Source organism: Magallana gigas, chromosome 4 (genome assembly GCF_963853765.1).
Source record: "Magallana gigas chromosome 4, xbMagGiga1.1, whole genome shotgun sequence".
NCBI classification, from domain to species: Eukaryota; Metazoa; Mollusca; class Bivalvia; order Ostreida; family Ostreidae; genus Magallana; species Magallana gigas.
The window spans coordinates 27,561,870-27,583,239 of NC_088856.1; the positions used below are offsets into that span (position 1 = coordinate 27,561,870).

At 30.6% G+C, this 21,370-nt stretch overlaps 1 protein-coding gene across 1 annotated transcript; it reads left to right on the forward strand.

Annotated features, from left to right (window-relative positions):
• Window positions 1-580: 580 nt before the first annotated feature.
• LOC136275156 (uncharacterized) lies at window positions 581-5,886 on the forward strand. Its single transcript, XM_066083484.1, has 5 exons — window positions 581-684; window positions 1,115-1,238; window positions 3,916-4,030; window positions 4,365-4,473; window positions 4,758-5,886. Exons 1-5 carry the CDS (start codon window positions 638-640, stop codon window positions 4,939-4,941), a joined length of 579 nt encoding a protein of 192 aa, XP_065939556.1. The 5' UTR covers window positions 581-637; the 3' UTR covers window positions 4,942-5,886.
• The last annotated feature ends 15,484 nt before the right edge of the window (window positions 5,887-21,370 follow it).

Below are 21,370 nucleotides of genomic sequence, written 5' to 3' on the forward strand. Positions count from 1 at the left end.
TTTGTTCGATTTCTATGCACAAAAAAATATAATACAATTTTGAGCGCAAGAAATGTTACTTATATTACCATTTACAAAGCCAGTTAATCAGTTAGAATCAGTTTATCCCCGTTAGAATATCCTCATTTCTTAAACTTGCTTACATTTTGTTCCATATGCAAAATGTGCTATGCCAATGACTTACTTCGCAGAATTGTGGTTCAATTAAAATATATACTACAATATCGTTCTGATTGAAAAAAGTTACTGTAGATTCTTTATTTTAAGCAAGTACTAAATTCCGCGATTTCACTGTTTAGCATCAAATCGCGAGAATATAAAATCACGATCACCAATGTTTGTTGAATCTGATTGGTATAGAAAAGCACATGTGAAACATAATATATAACATAAAATATAATAAATATGCTATCTTTAATTTAAATGATATTACATAGATGCTATTTCTAAGTTTACTTTTCTTTGATTGAAGATTGTGAAACATAATATATAACATAAAATATAATAAATATGCTATCTTTAATTTAAATGATATAACATAGATGCTATTTCTAAGTTTACTTTTCTTTGATTGAAGATTGTGAAACTTACTCCTAAAAATAATTGTGCACAATATTCAGGAAGCTGTCAGCAATGTATGGATGTTGTTGATTTTGATTGTGGTTGGTGTATAACCAAAGGAAGGTATACTTTCCACGTCATTATTGTTATATGTACAGTGAAGGGCAGTGACATAAATAGTCAATATTACTTCATTTATTATTATATACGATTTCTTTTCGATTAGAATTAATATAATTAGAAATTAAGTTCTTGAAACAAACAAGAAATACGAAAATAAGGTTGATTTTTATATTGTATTAGTAGTAGTGTATCTGTGTTATATTTTTATAAATTCAACTGAGCCTAACACTGTTATACATAACTCAAAGCTTATTCTGTCTTGTACATGTAGTATGCCAGGGTTAACGTTGTTTTAATTTTTGAGTGCAAGACCCGAGGTATTTCGAGAGAAACTACATTATCTATTACATAAGAGCATCAGATCTTTAAAGGTACACAACAACATTATTGTGTTGATTATTTCATGACTTTCTTTATTCATACTTCCCAGTTGCAGCACATTCTCTGAATGTGCGAGTACCTACTGGCTGCCATCCATGAAAAACGAATGCTTGAGTCTGGATTTATCGATTGACCTTGGAAGCCATGTTTACAAACTTGAAGGAAGGGTCCTGGTAACAACTTTTCTTCCATGTATTAAAATATAATTATGTTTTTGAAAAGCTGCCTGTTAATTATCGAATTATTCAGGGAAATTTAAAAGACCTAGACACGATTTTGGATTATGAATTATTTTTGTCATAATTCTTATGGATATAATGGCTTACTTGAGTTTTTCGAATGATTGACTAAGTTTGAATGCTAGAAGTCAAATTACAAGAAAAATACAGAGATAAGGATTCATTGTTTGGTAAACAAAACCCGATCCATATATTTGTTTCTAAATAATGTATATGTACAATGTAAGTAAAGAAAGTATCATTTTAAACAGATGACTAAGGGATACGAGATAAACTTATTCAATGTGTTCATAAATAATATTATCAACAAAAGAAAACAACATTTGATTGAAACTTATACCAATACATGACATGTAAACAATGACAAGACTATGTATTTTGCGATTAACTCAATATTTGACTTTAAATATTTTGATAAAGCATTAGAAAATTATTGCTTAGTTAAACTAAACCAATACACATTAAATAATGCACGAAATGGGAAATTGATTGTCTTCTCATTATTTTGTCTGCTTGAGGCAACGATCAACACTTACGGCGAGGATCGCTGTTCCAGGAATTGTTAAATACATTTACTGGTATCACTGTCATGGTAACACTGCTGTTCAAATTTCGTAACGATTAGATTTATATTAATACACGCTCTCAATCGGTCATCAGAGGTTAGAGTCGTACAGCTAAAGTGCATCTACTCCTTCAGCGTATTCAAGGAAGTAGATAATAAGATACGGTGGTAGTTTAAAGAAGGATATGGACAATTTATGTTTGTTGTGTTACATTTCATAAATAGTATCGAAACAATTTCTTAAAAGGTATAAATACACTGAATTCTGATAGATTGCGCAACAACATTGGCAATAAAAACTAAACTCGCCACCTTAAAAGCAAATTGTGAATGCAAAAATTATCGATGGAATATAGGAAAAATCTTGTATAATTTGTTGATTTACCAGTAGAAACTAGCCGACTATCTTTTCTCTTTTTAATTAAACTGTATATGCAAAACGTAACAAATTGTAATTTTGTAAATAGTTATTGAAATTTATTTTTGTTTTGAGTTTGGCGCATTTTAAATAAATGGAAAATTTTGTCGTAAAAAATAGAAATTATTCACAAATTTAAGTAAGTAATATTAACGTTAAATATAAGAAAATCGGAAAAAATATAGTTATGTATACTTTATATATGTTTTGTTTCTTTATAAAAATGTATATTATTTACGTCATGTACATCCATCCCTTGAATTTGTAATGACTGCACTACAGACTGTTATTTGCGATGTTAAAAACAAGACCCGAATTTTATCGGTATGATAAGCTGTTTATCAGAAAACCTTGTGTCAAATACGACAGTTAAGTCATTGGTAAACAAGTCTTAAGAATTATGATATTGACCTAACATTATCATACAAGAATCTCAATACGGATCAAAACATGAAAAGTATTAACAATATTACAATATTAGTAAACGTAAAAACCACCATTTTCAAACTCTGTGTGGTTTATAAATTGTTCAATTCCAATATTCAAGTGGCTCCCCCTCTCCCTATTAATCCTTTCCCTGTTAATCTGTCTTCATTTTATAGCTGGCCTTTTCTTTTATTTTGTAAATGCGATAACGCACTATCAAAATGCCGACAACGCGTCATTTATGTGCTGAAAAAAGCTTCATGACATCACGTGAAGGTGAATATTTTAACTGCGGACTTGATTGTCCTTCGTGGACAGTAAAACAAGTGTAAGTGCATAGAATTTGCCTTGTCAATACCTTGATATGCGCTTGAAAAGTTTATAATCTCTGTGGCTTGATAAAGTAATAGAACTTTTTCATTCTTCAAAAGAAATCTGAAAACTTATAATGTATAGATTGAACATGGTGCGATTTCATTTGAACAACTTAACATGTCAACGTTATCGGTTTTTTTTCTCAAAGATATGCTCACTAGGTACATGTATTGGCGTTGGAAAATATATGCATATGTTATGACAAAATATTAACATATTTAACCAAATAACTTATTTGCTTGAATTTTAGATTTTATAAATCTAAGTAAATACATGCTTTTATATGTGACCATCTAAAGGGCGCCTTAATTGACAATTATTAAACTGTAAACATATTTTTATCTGCAGCGACTTTTTTTGCGATTTGACAGAAATAGGCTGACTCACGACGACTATTTCTCGCGATCAAGCCTTATTCACGCTTGAAATGTCATTGCATCAACACAGCAAAGCAAAAACCTCGCGAATATTTCTCGCACGCGAATAAAAGTTAGTTTACAGAAATTAGGAGTTGTTTCAGATGAGTAAGTTATTCTGTGATTAAACCACCTAGAAAAATTTATATACGTTAGAAAATTTAAGCATGATAAAACAACTTTTTGTTTGAAACATATTTTGTTTGTTTGTATATTTATTGGTTTTTTAGATCTGTTCTCTAAGTTATAATAATTATTGTTGTGCATGTACTTGTTGTAACAAAGAAATCTCTCAAAATCGTAAAATGTTCACCCTTTTATAAAAACCTATGTCAATTAACAGTACGACCGTGAACATTATTTTTTTTCATATATATGTTTTATCGCCTTTATTTCTTTTTCTTTGGAAAGACAATATTAACGCCATTGGTATTTGTGGAAAATATGACTTGTAATCTGGATGGGTTTGGTTTTCCAAAATCCTTCAATACTGAAAATATAAATTGCAGGATACGTTCTACAGTCAGTATGTATTCTCAAAAATCTTCAGTATTGTTCATAAAGTATCACATGAATTGCTTTTATGTAATCAACAGTCAAGTAAAAACAGATTTCATAAACTATTAGCAGTTTTTAAGTTAAATACTAGGAGGTTAATTAAATGTTTTTTTTTAGTTCTCATTTTCACTAAGTATAAGTATAAACTATAAATGTGATCGTATCAATAAAATATTCTTAAATAATAAACAAAAATAAAAAATACGTATATTGACCATTCATTATTCATTATTGATTATAATTACATTTCAATGATATTTGCTACGAACGGTGTTAATAGATGTGTCTTTTTGTTCCTACAGTTTTCGCAGAAGAGATTTTCTCTACTTCTGTTCCCGTTGGTGTTTTCGTATCGATCGTTGTCCTCATATTTGTCTTGTTTTTATGTGCCAGCTTCCTCTTTTACAAATGGTAAAAAGATTTGTTTTTCTAATATTGATTTCAAATACAAATTCAAGGGCGTCATATATAACTTAAATCAGAGAAATAATACAAAAATGCCTGCATTTAAAAAGAACTGTTTTTGTTCCCTTTTCCATTATTTTTCATTATTAATTATTTCATTACTTTGCAATTCCCTATTTGGATTTGTCCGTAATCAAAAACAAATAAAATGGATACTTGTATGTTCTACATTCTATTCTGGAAATTTTATAGTAACTGTTTTCATTATTATCTTTTTTATTTATTCAAAGGGGTGTGAGACAAGGTCAGAAATTAAATCAAAAGAACCTTCAAGAAAATATAGCAGATCATTACCAATCTCAAAATGAAGACAGTTATGAGGAAACCCACACTTACGAGCAACCTCGCCCAGCAACCGCTGACACACCAATGGGGCATGAACAAGAATTAACAACGTATGTCGAGGTCTTGTGAGGCCAGTTTGACGGGCATCGGAAAAGACAATATTTCATTCGTTGGTTTCAAGGAACATTATCATGTCTGCAAAGTAATTCTGAAGGGATTCCATCATTACTATCGTCAAAACTGCAATAATTTTTCCTAGTTTATTTTTTTGGTCTGCCACAAAAAGCTTGTAATAACGTTTAACAGACGAAAAAAACATTATTGGCAGCGATACAATGTAAGATGTCTATTTATGTAAATCATCAGGGCAAATATGTAAAAAGAGACCTGATTTAGAACATTTATTTTAGAAGATGTTCTAATGATATATTATGAATAGCATGTATTGTTATTTTCTAACGTATATTGCCTGTTTTATCTAAAGTAGAATAGGAGCTAGTTAGAAGTGTTGTTGATTATTTAATATAATTTGCATTGATAATGGAACCACTTACCATATAACATGTATGTAATATATTTTAGGTTTTAAATATAATAAGAATGATAATTTAAACGTAAAAGTTGAGTGTGAATTATTACCTGTTGTTTTGAGTTTAATATGAGTTAAATGTATAGGGTAATTTTTATTCAATATAATGGCCTTTTCATACGACCTTGTCCTGTATTTGGAGGCACTGATAGTCAATCTAATCATAAGTAAAGATACAGATAGTACCTATTCTTTGATCAAACAAATAATTATATTGATTCAAAAAACATTCTTTGTATGATTCTCTTGCTAAGAATGCGACTATATTTGTAAGCTACCACATTTAATACAGTTCAAATGGGCTGAGTTTAATTATCTATTTGAATAAATTATCACGTTTTTCATTTTTTAAGATGCTTTCCTGAGATATGTTAAATATAGGGAAATATAAGGGTAGTATTTGCTTATCAGTTAACTGATAAATCGGTCAGAACGATGATAAACGTTTTCAAATTCCGTAGTAAGTTTTCCTTATTAGACACAATTCCAATATACCAAATGTTATATTAATTGAATAACATATTTATTAAAAAATAAAAGTGTTTACCTAGAGTTTGTGTCACTATTTTTACAGAAGATAATGGAAAGCTATCTATTCTGTGTTTTAGACCTTTCCTTGTAGTGTTATTTTCGACTTTTATGAAAGTTGGTCAATGAAGTACTTTTAGAGATAATGGTCATTGAATATTTTTTGAAAATTTAAGAAAAATCTCTAAAAATTTTAATTTATGGTTGAGCTTTTCTTAAGTGTGAAAAAAATACAAATTACCAAGATCTTTTAAAACTGAAATACATTTTACAAATGGCTGTGGCACAAATATAGACAAAACATTAAGTTTTCATTGTAGGAGGCTGTTACTCCATTCAATTACTAAGATGTCATTGAAATTTTTTATAAATATTCCATTCCAAATTTCCTTGATCATTTTACAAAGGCAAACAAATAGAATGTTTTTTTTAGGTAATATGTATGCAATTAAAGCTTTACATGAAGCGGTCACTGGATAGTAAACAAAGTATTGCGAGGCACAATGTGTTTACAATTAGTAAAATTTGATTCCTCATATGGATACAACTGTGATTGGCCGAAACCGATTACAAAAAACATACTATACACTGTAACAAGGAATGCCAGATTTTGCCTTTTTGTTTTTTCTACAGTTACAGAATATATTTGCTATGTCTTAAGCGTAATCAAAACAACTGACAATACTACGAAAGCCCGTTGGTGCCACGGAGGAAAAATATTTTATATGGCGGCGCCAGATAGTTATGTGGCGGCCGTCATTTATTATCGGGCGACCGCCACATAATTTTCTGGCGGCCGCCACTTATATATCTGGCGGCCGCCTCTTAATATCTGGCGGCCGCCTCACAATTTATCTGGCGGCCGTCACATAATTTATCTGGCGGCCGCCAAATAAATTATTTTGCAAAACGTGAGTGTTAGTGTATTTATATTTGGTTGAGAAGATGGATGTTGACACAGCCGCTGCTCTGTATTTTCATATGGTTTTTACATAAAAAGAAATGTGTAAACACCACGAAATAAACATGTCGAAAGCTAGACTACATGCATGGTTATTTTAATTGGAAGCTGTCCCTGTTATGCCCCTTTTTTTGTTACGTTTTATATAACTTGTAGTCATATTTCAGAAACTCTTAGGAAAGTATTTAAGTAATTCCAGTGTTTCTGTTGTTAACGTTTTTTTAGCCAATGTGTTCTTACGCTTGAATTTGGTATGCTGACCATCAGTCATGTCATTCATATAAAGTCTCTTAACTGACCATACGTTTTTTTTACCCAAAGAGACTGTGGCCGATCGCGATCTTATTATTGTACTGCCTTCCATGTGATTTTGAATAAGAGTTTAACAATGTAGTTAAAAAGTTACATTGTTATGGCCACGAATGCTAGAACACACGTATCCTAGTTGATCCTTATAAAGTCATATCAGGATCCGCTCTCATGATAATATTGCCTGTACTAGCTGTCATGGTCAATAAAACTGACTTTAATCTGTGTTGGTAAATTCTTATACCAAAATTAAAACATAGAAGGCAGTGGGTTCTTTACTTTTACATATTTCCATGACAGTCCTCTCAAGTACATGTTTTATAATGTAACGATTTCCTTTTAGTTTTAAAAGTTTAGACACAACTCTGAAATACAATGCTTTATAACATAATGTATAATACAAGGCAAACAGTACATGTAATATCCACTGCTAAGTCATTTCCATTTTTACTGATAAACTTAGACATTTACTGACAATGTACTGACATTATTGATAAACTTAGAAAAGTACTGACTTTTTCACTGACCGTACTGAGAAACTTAGAAAAGGACCGACAAACTCAGACAGTACTGATAAACTTAAAGAACTGACACTTGTACTGACGGTACTGAAAAACTTAGAGAAGTAATGACAAGTAATGATAAGAACTGACATTGTTCTTACTCTTACTGAATGTAATTTTACCTGATCTTTTTTTCTTTTATGTCATTTTTCACCATTAATTAATAAAGCTACCTAAGTACAATGTTCAATTTATATAGACTGATATTAATTTTGAAGTATAAACTGGGTCTGTTAAATAATATTTAACGTGTTTAATGTTCACAAAAAATTTTGATTAGAAAAATTGTCGTAATTTAAGAAAAAAGTGTAACATGGGGCTTTATTTGTTACACATAAAATTGTGTTGTACAAATAAGAAGAGGGTGGAATTGGAGTTTGGTGTTTACGAATGACTGGTGATGCCAATTTTTTTTTTGTTCAATTTTTAAGTGTTAAACATCATTCTTAATGTTTTAATTCAATATGTTTTGCCTTTTGCAGCGAATCACATGTAATACAAATCATTTGTATGTAAAATTAAATGCGGGATACAACGTAATGCTAACTGGTAGGTAGACCTAAAAAAAAGATCAACTATTACAAGGTGCATGGTGACATGATAAAATCGTGTTAAGTTTATACCAACATTGGTAGAGTTTGTCAGACAGGAGAGAGAGAGAGAGAGAGAGAGAGAGAGAGAGAGAGAGAGAGAGAGAGAGAGAGAGATTGATTGTAGGATTTTGAATTAAATTTACTAATAGCTAACCTGGTAATTTACTTCCTGATAAGTTAACATGCAAGCTTAATTTCACTACCAATTATATATCATGCCGCGGCCCTGGGAGGAAGATACACGATATAATGTGAATGTAGTACTAGTTTTTTCTATACATGTAGGATTGAGAGAGAGAGAGAAAGAGAGAGAGAGAGAGAGAGAGTTTGATTGCATTAATTCTTAATTAAAAGTTACCAATAGTTTACCCGGAAATTGATTTCTCAGTAAGTTCAAATGCAATCCTTATTAATTTTCATAACTGACAATGTATTTATTTTTAGATTAACTTAAAGCAGTCAGTTTAATTTTTATCCATCAATATTTTATTTTACACGAGATCGATTGATCAAAGAACCTGAAAACACATGTTTTACAAGTGGTTGATTGAAGTTAGTTTTCATAGCAGAGGATGTTTACAATTTGTTCACTCGGTCAGTAGTTATATAATACATGTAGCTACTGTACATAGCCCTTCTTGACAATTTGCAGTTCATGGTAGCGAGATTGGGAACAATGAGATGACAGACACACGTGTACATGTATATACACACACACGTCCTAAGATCTCAATGGTCAGTAAGTGATTATGTAACAGCAACTGTACACAGCCATTCTTGACAATTTTCAATGCACGGTAGCGAGACTGGGAACAATGAGGTGACAGACAACCGTGTACTTTGATATACACACATGTCCAAAGATCTGAATGCTCGGTACTGCTAAACAATTATGCAGTATGGTGTTTTAACACCTCTTAATACTCTTTTTCCAGATTGTCAAGAAAAGAAAACAGAATTTGAAAATTTTGATTTAACAGTTCTAGGAATTTCAAACATGAAAAGGAAGAGTTTTAAATTCGAAACATGAAAAGGAAGGGTTTTAGATTCGGAACATGATTTGGCACAGTAATATGAATTAAAACTTAATTGCTCTCTTATATTTTTCATTTTTCAAATTAATTATATGTTTTTTTCTAATCTTAAACCCGAAACATTCTTTTAAAATCATGCATGTTTGATTTACGTTACCGGCATTTGTATACATGCATTAAATCATCTATGAGCTGTATCATCGCTTTACATGTACATGTGTGTATACAATTCTATACTATAATAAATATACTGAACTGAACAATGTACACTGTGAAAAGTAATGTCAAAGAAGAGGACTGAAAACCTTCTCTCTCTCTCTCTCTCTCTCTCTCTCTCTCTCTCTCTCTCTCTCTCTCTCTCTCTCTCTCTCTCTCTCTCTCTCTCTCTCTCTCTCTCTCTCTCTCTCTATCAGGAAAAACAAAACAATGGTTATCATCGATTACGATTTACATGCTTTAGATATTAACTAATCTACTTCCTGCTAAATAGAATCAACAGACATGTCATTGAGGCAATGTTATTTTATGCATCATTACACCAGGCAACAGTCAAACTATAGGTGATCATTTTGATCGATGTGTGATTATCTGCACGTACTAATTATGTTGCAATATTATGCGCTTTAAGTCAGGCAGGATACATGGGTCTTCCACTTATATTTATTTTACAAATTACAAAACATGGTTATTTTTTTTAATACATGTAATACGATATATAAGCGGTTTATCGGTGTACAAGTCTAACTTGATTTGTGTCAATGTTGAATCAGATGTTTATATAAAATCTAGTCTTCTCAAGCTTCAATGTAGATGAATAGGGTTTTTCTCTAGATTTACATTATTTCACAAAGACAAAATAATTGATAAACGCGTTCGGGCTCTGTCTCAAGCGCTTCAAGCTTACTGCGATCATAAGTATACGGAAACACAGCACATTATCATTTACTATGTAAAATGGGCGGAACCCAAAATCATTTCAAAAGAGTAGGAATGTTGTTTATTATCCCCTCACGGGGGAGAGGGGGGTTCTGAGCCATATTTATGCAAATTTAGGAAATTAGATTTTTCAATGGAGGGTGAAAAGGGGGGGGGGGGGGGCAGATCCCCCGTAAATCCGCTTATGGGTGGTATTGGTACATTGAATGCATGTAATAAGGTGTTGTTATGAGCAATTTATTGATGTTTAGCTCAAGAGTGTCAGTTTATTATCAAAACTCATGCCAACAACATAAATATTATAAATTCCGCCATTTTTTTTAAAGGCTCAATTTCTCCTTCACTTATAAAATTACAAATAAAATTGGCATTTTCATTCAAGGAAAAAATTATTAATAAGTTTAATATTCGTTTATTCTTTAATATAATTTAAAAAATTATCATTAATCATTAATAAAACTAATAAATTAGAGTGTATCCACAACTCTCTAAAAAGCTCCCATGAAAACATGCTTGTGCATCAGGAAGCCAAGTTTTATCTGGCGGCCGCGAGATAATTATGTGTATGTATATGGCGACCGCCAGATAATAAGTGGCGACCGCCAAATAATTATCTGGCGGCCGCCAGATAAAATAATTTTCTAAGTGACACCAACGGGCTTCCGGACAATGATACTTCACATCAAATTCATTTTTGTTAGGAATTTTTGGCAACCAAAATATCTCTTGAAATTTTTGCATCTTCAATCTAAAAGTATGAAGAAAAAAATGTTCAAAAGTTAACAAAATTGTAAAAAGAGCTTCCTTTTTCAATTTCATTGTATACCTGAGAAATTTTCATCTATTGTTTATGGATAGATATATGCCTTTGAGAAAAATAAATAAATTTTAACAATGAAATTTTTTGGTTTAATTGAATGAAAATATTTTGTTCGTTACAAAACTACTAATCGAAATGTCCAACATTTTTTTTTAATTTTTAGAAATTTTTGAAATCTGGTATTATTAAAGGTACTTATAATACTTAATAAGTACATGTATTTTGTCAAATATAAATTAATGATTAATTATCGACCATAACACATCGAACATCATTAACCAGATTGTCAACAGAAACATTAATCTTAATTATCTTTTACCATCCGCTTTATCTTAAAAAAAACATGTCTATATTTAATATACTTCACATTTAACAAATGAAATAAAAACAAATAATGAGCGTTGAAATTATTTTTGAGTATAATTAAATAATAATTTTGTTTCCATGTTAATGATTCAATCAGAGAACGCTCTAATGGCAATCGAATACATTTAAAACACCCGGAAATGGGGTAACCCGGACATTGGTGAACAACAAGTACATGTATCGATGAATAACTGTATTTAAAATGTTTTGGGGAGAGGGGGTCAAAGGTAATGGGATGGCGGAGGTTTATTGTCAGGCGGTGGCAAAAGTATTTTTTTTTTTTTGCAAAGCAGTAAATTAAACAGTACACATGCAAAAAAAATGAAATATACGTATGACCAGGAACTATGTGCAATAAAACACTATCTGGCTAAAATATCATTTGCAGCGATAAAACCACTTATGCAGACTGCGTTTCATTAGTTTTTACACAAAACATGCAAGCAAAATATATATGTGAAAGGTTATGACAAAAATATTGCTCTCTATCTTCTGTTCAAAAAAATCATAAACGATTTAGGCAAGAGTGATGACTGATATTTGAAAGCAGTTTGAATAAAAAACTCATTCAGTCGATGGTAACTATTTAAAAAGACGATCCTCATACTGTAAGCATCTCCACGTATGTATATATATTTTTATAGTTTATTGCATGAACAAGTCTTTATTGCTGAAGAAAAATAAAGAAAACAAAATTGGTTTTAATTGGTTACTCATGTACATAAATGATTTTTAAAAATGAATGCATAAAAAGATCAAATACAAATCGTGAACAAAATATTTACAATATATAATTATTTCTTTTTTTTTAAAGTATGCTATTTCAATTAACAATATCACTCAGTATTAAAAACTATAAAATACTTTAAAAATGGCATTGGAGAATTACAAAGTAAACGACTTGCGACCTAACAACTCCGGATAATGAGCAATTATACATCGTGTAAAACTTGGAATGGTGCATGTAGTACATGTAATTGTGTATGTGTGTGAATCTTGAGAAATAGAAAAAAACGTTCTAAAACTGACACAATTCATGCTTTAAACTACTATACACAAATTGAAAATGTCATTCGTTTAATAGCACGATGATAACGAAAATACTAATCGAGTTGTTTTTTTTTTGTGTGTGAAAGATTATTTTGGCTATATAAATGTACGTATGTTGCAGTCAAAAAAAAAGGGTGACGAAGCAAAGCATAAAAAATAACAGTAACTTATGTCTGATATAATTATGTCTTTAAATGTTGATTTTGTACACAACTTTCAATGCCAAGAACGTAAATTTACATTTTGCAACTATAAGGAATGGAGCAAAATAGATTTGACTTCAGCATTCAGTATTATCAGTTATCTAATCTTATCATTCATTCCGATTACATGTTTTTAACTCAATATGATTAACGCTTTACTAAAAAAACAATAGGCTGTAAAGTGTTAATTACATTGTGTACATGTATGTAGTAATTTTCTTCAATTTATTTAATTCTTGGTACGGAAGATGCAATGGCAGATGCACTTTCCCTCATCCTAGTGTTTATCATTTTGATAACAGCTGTTGTAATATGTTTATGTACCACCATCTGTTGTTACAAAAGGTAGGATAATTTTCTTTCAGATAAAGAATGGAAAAATGACATCAAACAAATTAAGTCTTTTACACATGCACGAGTATCCGTGTATGACTAAAGTAGATAAAGGCTCCCTTTGTTAATTCAATAATGATACTATTTATAATAAATAACAGTATTTGTCGGGTGTAACAGATTTAAAATTAGTGTATCTACGAAGTTTTTTGATATATATATATATATATATATATATATATATATATATATATATATATATATATATATATATATATATATATATATATATATATATATATATATATATATATTCCTGTTTTATGAAGGGGGTTCAAAGAGGGTCAAAAATCAAAAATTAAGAATGATCAGCAAGAAGAGCAAGCTCAGTACCAAGGTCTAAATACTAGTAATGAGGTTTCTGATCAAGAACACGCTTACGAAAAACCTTGCCCACCGACCAATGAAACTTCACTTAACCATGAATTAGAATTATCAGCGAATGAGAGGGTCAAAGAAAACCAAATTGAAGAGTGTCAGTATCAGAAAATTGGTGAAGATGTGTATTTAACACCGGTCTTTCAACAAAACCCTCTTCCGTCTGTTGGAGCTGGGAATTAAGAGTCTGCCTATACATGCTACGAGTCCACTATTCACATGGAAAACAACAGAGTATTTTTCATTGGTTTATATCCTGAAACATTTTTGTTGCTTGAAGTTTCGACAAGAAAGGATTGGTTAACTGTTCACTAAAAATATGTATTGGAAGACCAAATGTACACATAGATATATAGTGCAGAGTTTAAGAACCGCTGGAATATTATTTTTTGAAAAGTCTTAAAATAGTTTTATTGTTGTTATGAAGTATATGGTACATGTACATAATGGTTTGAGTATATTTAAGTCTGTTATTCTTAAGGCATTTAAGTAGCTGATAAAAATTCATTTTAATTAAAAATCAAAGGGTGCACAATGTAAAACGTATTATGTCATTATTATTGCATTGAGAACTGTCTAAAGGGATGCAGTAAATTGTCATCGGAATTGCTGAACAAATACTTCATTTTCGTGCAAGCTCGTTAAAATCTCAAATTACAATGTTTTTGGCATTGTACGACCTAGGACTAAATTTTATAAATGGTATAAATTTTAGTCTTTTACTTAGAAGAGGTTGTTCAGCATATGTCAAACAGTGTTTTGAAAAGTTTAAAACTTGCATTTCCGTTTTCTTTATATTCTCTAGCTGCAAGTTACGAGCAGAAATAGTTTATACTCTAAAAAAGCAGCTTTTAGCTGCAAGTTACGAGAAGAGATATATTGTACTCGTAAAAGAGTCTTTTTGGATTTTTATTCTCTTTAAACGTCCACCTATTTTGATTGTTACGTGGATAAAACGTAACTGAAAGAAGGAAGTTAACACCAATGCTAATGTGTATTTAGCGCAAATGCAAGCTATGGCACGCCTACAATGATTAAAATCAAAGATGATTGGTTGGGCACATACACAGTTTCAATCATGTTAGAAAACAGTGTAGAAAGCAAGTATCAAAAGATAATAACGTAAAAATATGTTCAATCAAGAGTCCATCAAAACAAATGTTTATTTTGATATACTTCAAATTTCTTAAGTGATGATTTGTTGAATCTTTGAAGCATATTTGCTTTAAGTGGACTCTCGTTAATATGTTTACTTTATATCTCTGTCAAGACCCACTTTTTTGAGAATTTTTGGTTTTAGTGGGAATCACACCTAGTGACTAACAATTGAAAGGTCTTTGATGACAGAGATTTCCTGTGTAAATTTTTGGGTAGCACGAAGTAAGCATTTTTCTCAGAAATGGGAAAGTGAGAAATAATTAACCACATGAACTTCGTGTGCAAAAGTAAGTCCCAATAAATTCAGAAATGCCCATCGCGTTTTTAGAAGGTGATACACGGGCAGATGCCTGTTGGGACATTGTCCCGAATCACAAGTGCAAAAAAAAACAAAAAAACGACGACATCCTAACACCCAGACAAGTCTCAAACTTCGCAGCACCATTAATGCTTACTTTGAAAATATCAGCGGATTTAAACGTTCATAAAACGATGCATCTGTTATTACAAAATATTGATTTAAAGTTATTTTTATCATGATGTAAATGTAATACAAAAGGAAACAGTATAGTAAATGCTACTTTGTATGACACTTAGTGTGGTCCCCTGAATTGTAATTGATAGTCATGTGACATATGTTGATAATTCTCCCGAATCGAATCGAGGTCATTAACAAATTTCAATGTTACAAAGGCATACCCTTATTTAAATTAAACATTTTAATGATAACTAAATTCTATTTTTCTGGTAGATTCTGAAAAGTGCTGCTGCTGTGTATAGAGTTCTTCTTTTATCAGAATAAATATTAAAGAAATGAGCTCCGGTTAGAATTAATATGACCTTCGACTTATGTTTTACGTTATTATTAATTTATTCTATTGATTCCATCGAAGCAGCAGCACTTTGTAATTAATCAATAATAATATTAATAAACATTCTCTGAAGGACGTTGTTTACTCGTGGTTTGAGTTCTCAAATCCGGATTGTTAAAAAGTTCAATTTCATGAGTAAAATTTGTTTTAAATGCAAAAAGTTTTGATGAAATGAATTATTATTGATATAACAATCTATATTTTTACTGAATTATGGAATTAAGCTCTGACAAAGTTTGACTTTTAGCAAAACAGGAAATTCGGACTAAATTTTTCAGATTTTGTTTTCCACTGAAATATTTTTGGTAGTACTATAATATTTAAAGTTATGATTTTATTTGTTAGTCAACATAATTTTGCATATTTTCAATTGGTTTTATCTTGCTTTTTCGTTTAGATAATCGTATGGCACACACTACAAAAATATTGAAAAATGCTTAAAAATGATAAAAGACACCACATCTCAAAATTTTGATCATTAACTTCATATAAATTTTATACAAGCAGAGAAAGGTCAATATACTTAGTTTAATACTATAAATGTTTTAGCATTATCATCATTCAGTTTTTTGTTATATTGAATCAAAAATGGGTAGTAATTTGAAAACTGATAGAGGAAATTTGGACTAGAATATCTATAAAAAATGTGAATAAAAACTTAATGCTTTGTATCTATTTAATGTCACTACCATTCATAAACTGTATTTCATTTGTTTAAGAGTTAAGCAATTTGTATCATTTTCACAATTAAAAAAATCTGAATCATAGTGTAAAATTTTTCTGGATTTTTTTTAATTTTCAAAAAATATTCAATGGTCATTAACTCAAAAAGTAGGTCATTGACCTACTTTTTTGAAAGTGAAGAATAACACTACATGTACCATGTAAGGTCTATAACACACAATAGTTGGTTTTTCATTATCATCAGTGGAATTTTTTTCATTCTGAGTAAACGTCATCCTTAATTTATATCCAAAAGATCGTAATGATTTGTTAAGTGTATGCTCTTGTAAAAAATCAGATTAAGATAGGCTTCCCGATATCAAACACATTGAACTTGTACAGAAAACATTTTAGAAAATAAATAGTACACGCTCTAAAAAAAAATCATATGCTAAATCAAAACAAGCATAATAGATAGGATTTAATGTTGTGATAATTGTTATAAGATTATCTTCTGTTCATTTATAAAATGCATTTTTCCATGTTAAAAAATTGATTGATCCGCCTCTCTCTACACAAAATATGCGTCAAAATTGACAGTATGACGTCACATCCACAAGTGCACTGCGATCAGTCAGTTGTTTATATTTATCATTGTTGGACTTATTTGACTACAAAGTTGCACTCATAGGTGATTTTGAATGTAGTTTAATGTTTTCGTACCCATATCAATCGGTAATTACTTTGTTTTTTAGCATTGTTGACGACTTGTTGTTTTGTGTGATGTCATAGTTAGTTAACATTTCCCGAAATTTCTGGTCGGCGCGACCACAAAGTAAACCTTAACAGTGCTGCCTTATTAGAACCCGACACTCTTAATAAAGCAGTTTGTCAATTGCTTATATGTCATAGCTTGTTAAGAGTGTTTTGGTGATATTAATAACTTATGTCATTTCAAAATTGTACATGTAATAAGTTCCGCCTCGTCAGGAAATAACGTAATCACTGTAATGCATAAATCAATAAATTTCTTTGAACTTCATTTTGTTTAAATTTGATTCTAATGATTAGATCAACTATATTTTTGTGTTTATTGTATGCATCCAAAGTTTTGAATACGAGTATCCAAAGTCTTCATATGCATCATAATATGGTATATAAATTGTATATTTGATCATGTCTTGCATTGCAATTTTGCAAACTTGATTTTAACAATTTATTTAATTGCAAGTTGTATACTTCATAAAAAAAGATTTTTATATAAAAAAATTTGTAATAAAATATTTTGTATATAATTTAACTTAATGTCATAACTTATTTTATATTAAAGTAATAAATGCGTGCATACTTGAAAGTAGCTGTAGTAATAGAGAACGCAAGTATTTTTATGTTTGTTGTAGTTTAATTTTTGTATTTTTCAATGAATTGTGATATTATTTGTCCATTATTCTAGATCAATGTCTTTTTATCTATCGTTATAATATTGAACGAAACCACCAACAACTCCCTTTTCGCTTGGCTAAAACCGAGTGCACCAATTTAACAAGCTGCCGCATTCTGAGAGTGAGCTTTACATGTGTTTTGGTTACTTTTGAAGGTCTAGTGGGTTATAATTTTGCTCACAAATATTGTTGCCAACAAAAGTTGAATTTTAAATGTAAATTGCAAAATGCAATAAAAATAGTAAAAACTGACAATTGTTAATGTAGAGAGAAAAAACGGGAGAAAGGAAAAAAAATATCAGTTTTAATAAGGAAACCATGGCCCTCGAAGCCAAGAGTTTACAAGTTAAATATTTAAAAATAAAACTTTGACGGTATTGCTCAATTAAAGTTTGGAATGGAAACAAAACACACACTCACACACACAAAGCAATTGTAAATTCATAATAAAATTTCACTAGAAACGGATATTATTGAATTATAAAACAACTGCGCAAATTGAGTCATGATTGCCGTGTATAATTTTGGTAAAATCATAAAATGGCTAACTTGTACATGTGTATTGGTTATCAAAGAGGCTGGATAGTCAATGCATTAACCATTAAGATCTTTCTTTGAATTAAAGATATTAGTTGTGTAGCCATAAATTATCAGTAAGCATAAAAACCCTAATACTTTAAACATTCTTAAAAAATATTTTTAAACAAAACTTTTGGATTTTTTTAATAATTTTTTTTTTGTTTTCGACAGTTATACCATACTACTGTTTACGCTATTTGCTTCTTTTTCAATACTTCATTTTGCAATATCAATCACCTGATGTGACATAAAAGGGTGAAGCACGCGAAAGTAAGATAAACCAAATACGGAAATTTTTAATGTAGGATTTTCATGTCATTAGAATTGTATGAAATAGACGATACATGTATCAAGTTTGGTGAGTGACTCTTTTGGTGATAAAATTGAAATCGTCCATGAAGTCAAAATAAAACACGTCGTCAAAATTATCACGTTTACAGTATGTAAAAGTATGCATTTTTATATGAATAAACGTATTGAATTTCATAATTTAAAATTAAAAACCATCTTTACTTATAAATTAAGACATTTTGCAAATAAACTTTAAAGTGTCTTCTCCAGAGTAACTGCTTACACCGCTGGTATTTAAACACATGTGAGATGATGTCCGAAAGCTATAATTGAAGTTAACTGATAAGTAATTATTGTGAAATTAATCAAAAATCTACTTTCATTTTCGATAAACAAGCCCGAAATAGCAAAAATGAGAGTGAGGTGGTGTACACGCATTGGCAAATCGGAGTCAGGGGTAGTTTGCATCAAAATATTTACTTGCAATGAAATAATATTGAATGATTATATCAAGAGCGATTATATTTTCTAGTAACTTATTTAGAGTATACATAGAAGTTAAGATTTAACAAATCTCGATCAAATAAGATGAGGCAATTCGTTTCCTGAATGTGCGATTTTGATTTTAGTTTTGATGGATAGAACGCTTGAGTAGCACGACCTCTGGTGATAGAATGGGATAGAACTATTCAAAACGGGAAAACCAAGAACACTGGTTGACTGATTAACGTCATGGCAGAAAGTGTAGGGCGAGTTAACTATCGGGTAGGCTCTTTGGACCTGACAACTTTGGTTTAAAATATACAAATAAATATGCCTACACTAGCGGATTTTTTTTAATTTCATACATTTTTATATAACGACAGATTAGTAAAACCTTGGACATTGAATTGTAAATAGTGAACTGATTGTGTTATGCATAAAACGGGGAAGTTAAATAAAGGGTGGGGGACCCCCTTCACAATTTCGTTAAAAGAATCTTTTATCTGAAATTCTTTTTTGGGACAGTAATAAAAATAATAATGTTATTTGACCTAAAGAACAAAATTTAGAGACACCACACAATAAATACCTACTCACTGGTTTGTAACAAAATGAAAAAAAAGTTTTTTTCAATCCTGCAACAATATATAAATAGTGCCTGTTTGGGAGGGTAACAGTTGAAATTGACACCCCGAGAAAACCATTGTCAACCGATGCGAAGCGGAGGTTGACAATGGTTTTCGAGGGGTGTCAGTTCCAACTGTTATCCTCCCAAACAGGCACTATTTATCTTGTTATACTGAATGTCTTAATTTTTAAGAAAATTTTGCTGCTTTTATATGGGAATAACTTAAATTCGACAGCGAACCGTACGCGCATTATTTTGGCGCATGTAACAATTTTTAATGTTACCCGTTGCTAAGTGTGTTGCTAACGCTGAGGGTAATAGAACGGGTTATGAACTGCTTCTTAACCAATCAGATTTCAGTATTTAACATGAAAGTAAAACAACAAAAATTAAGGCCACGTACATGTATATAACATCAATTTCAGTTTACATTTTTCATCCCTGTCCACCCCTCTAAATATCCGGCCATGCAGATAGTTTTTTTATTTTGATTTTAAAGAATAGGTTTAGAAAGCAATTGAGAAAAAGTTCGGACACAGTATATACAACAATAAACAAACAAATATGGTTCAACATATTAACATTGTATTATAATGCGTAAAGTATTATTTCTCGCACTTGCGCGGGATATCATCTTGTAGATTAGATATTACTAAGATTGTATTAACAACAAATGAATATGGATCTTTCAAATTATAAACTATACGACCGTTTTGCAATGAATGGAGATAGATTGCTCATTCCCTTGGTCTTTTTACAATAAGATGTCAAAGTTCGATGGCTTAGGGGTCATTTTAGTTTTCGGTGAATATCATATTATTTTATACACACACGAGGATTTTATTTCTTTATCTGCCTGTATTACAATATGTCAATGCTGCATAAATAGCAGTTTTCAATGTATGTTCCGGTACATTATATATAGGCACGTATTTAATAAAGGGATTGACCCATCCTTGTAGGAGTGACTCACTTGATATGATCAGATCCTGCAACGTTATTATGAATTTGAATTGTAATTAAGAACAACAATCAGATTTCACATTGCCACCGAAAAGCGAAAATTTATCCAAGTAGATTCGGATATATGTGTTCCAACATGACTGTCTTTGAAATGTTTGTCTGCATTTTGCTATCTTATTTCCCTTCTTCATCTAAAGGAGAAATCAATAAACAATTTGAAATTGTTCTAGAAAATCCTTAAGAAAACTCTCCTCTCAAAACATAGAAATTGATCTTGAAGCAAAGACCATATATGTGAGTGTTAAAAATGTTCTTTACCGTTTAAGTATAGAGAAAAATCCTTGACAATGATAAAAAGACATACTAGACCAGAGGCAAACTGCTTGGCATATAAATTTTAGGAGTACCGGGGAGAAGAGTACAATACAAAACTGGACACTGAACATGCTATAGCTACATGCAGTCAACAAATTTACAAATTCTGCTATCTCCCAACGTCATGAGTCCTAGCTAATAGTCTACTGGTGGCTGAAAAACGGATATACTCAGGATCCTAGATGTTGTGATTTTGACGTTATAAAATGCATCAACTTCTGCAGAGCTAATTGCCGCTTTTTTTTGCTAAAATTTATTATGTTCTAACTATGATATCGATATTTCTGAATTTATTCATTATTCCTGTGTTTTTATTTAAAAACTAAATCTAGTAGTACAATCACAGCAGATGTAATTATTTGATTTGTTGTTCTTAATTGT

What these genes read in the sequence shown, in the direction of transcription:
- LOC136275156 (XM_066083484.1), top strand. Translation starts at nt 638, where the DNA reads ATGGATGTTGTTGATTTTGATTGTGGTTGGTGTATAACCAAAGGAAG. An exon ending in CAGGATACGTTCTACAGTCA is followed by an intron (nt 4,031 to 4,364) that starts GTATGTATTCTC and finishes TTGTTCCTACAG; the next exon opens with TTTTCGCAGAAGAGATTTTC. An exon ending in AGCTTCCTCTTTTACAAATG is followed by an intron (nt 4,474 to 4,757) that starts GTAAAAAGATTT and finishes ATTTATTCAAAG; the next exon opens with GGGTGTGAGACAAGGTCAGA.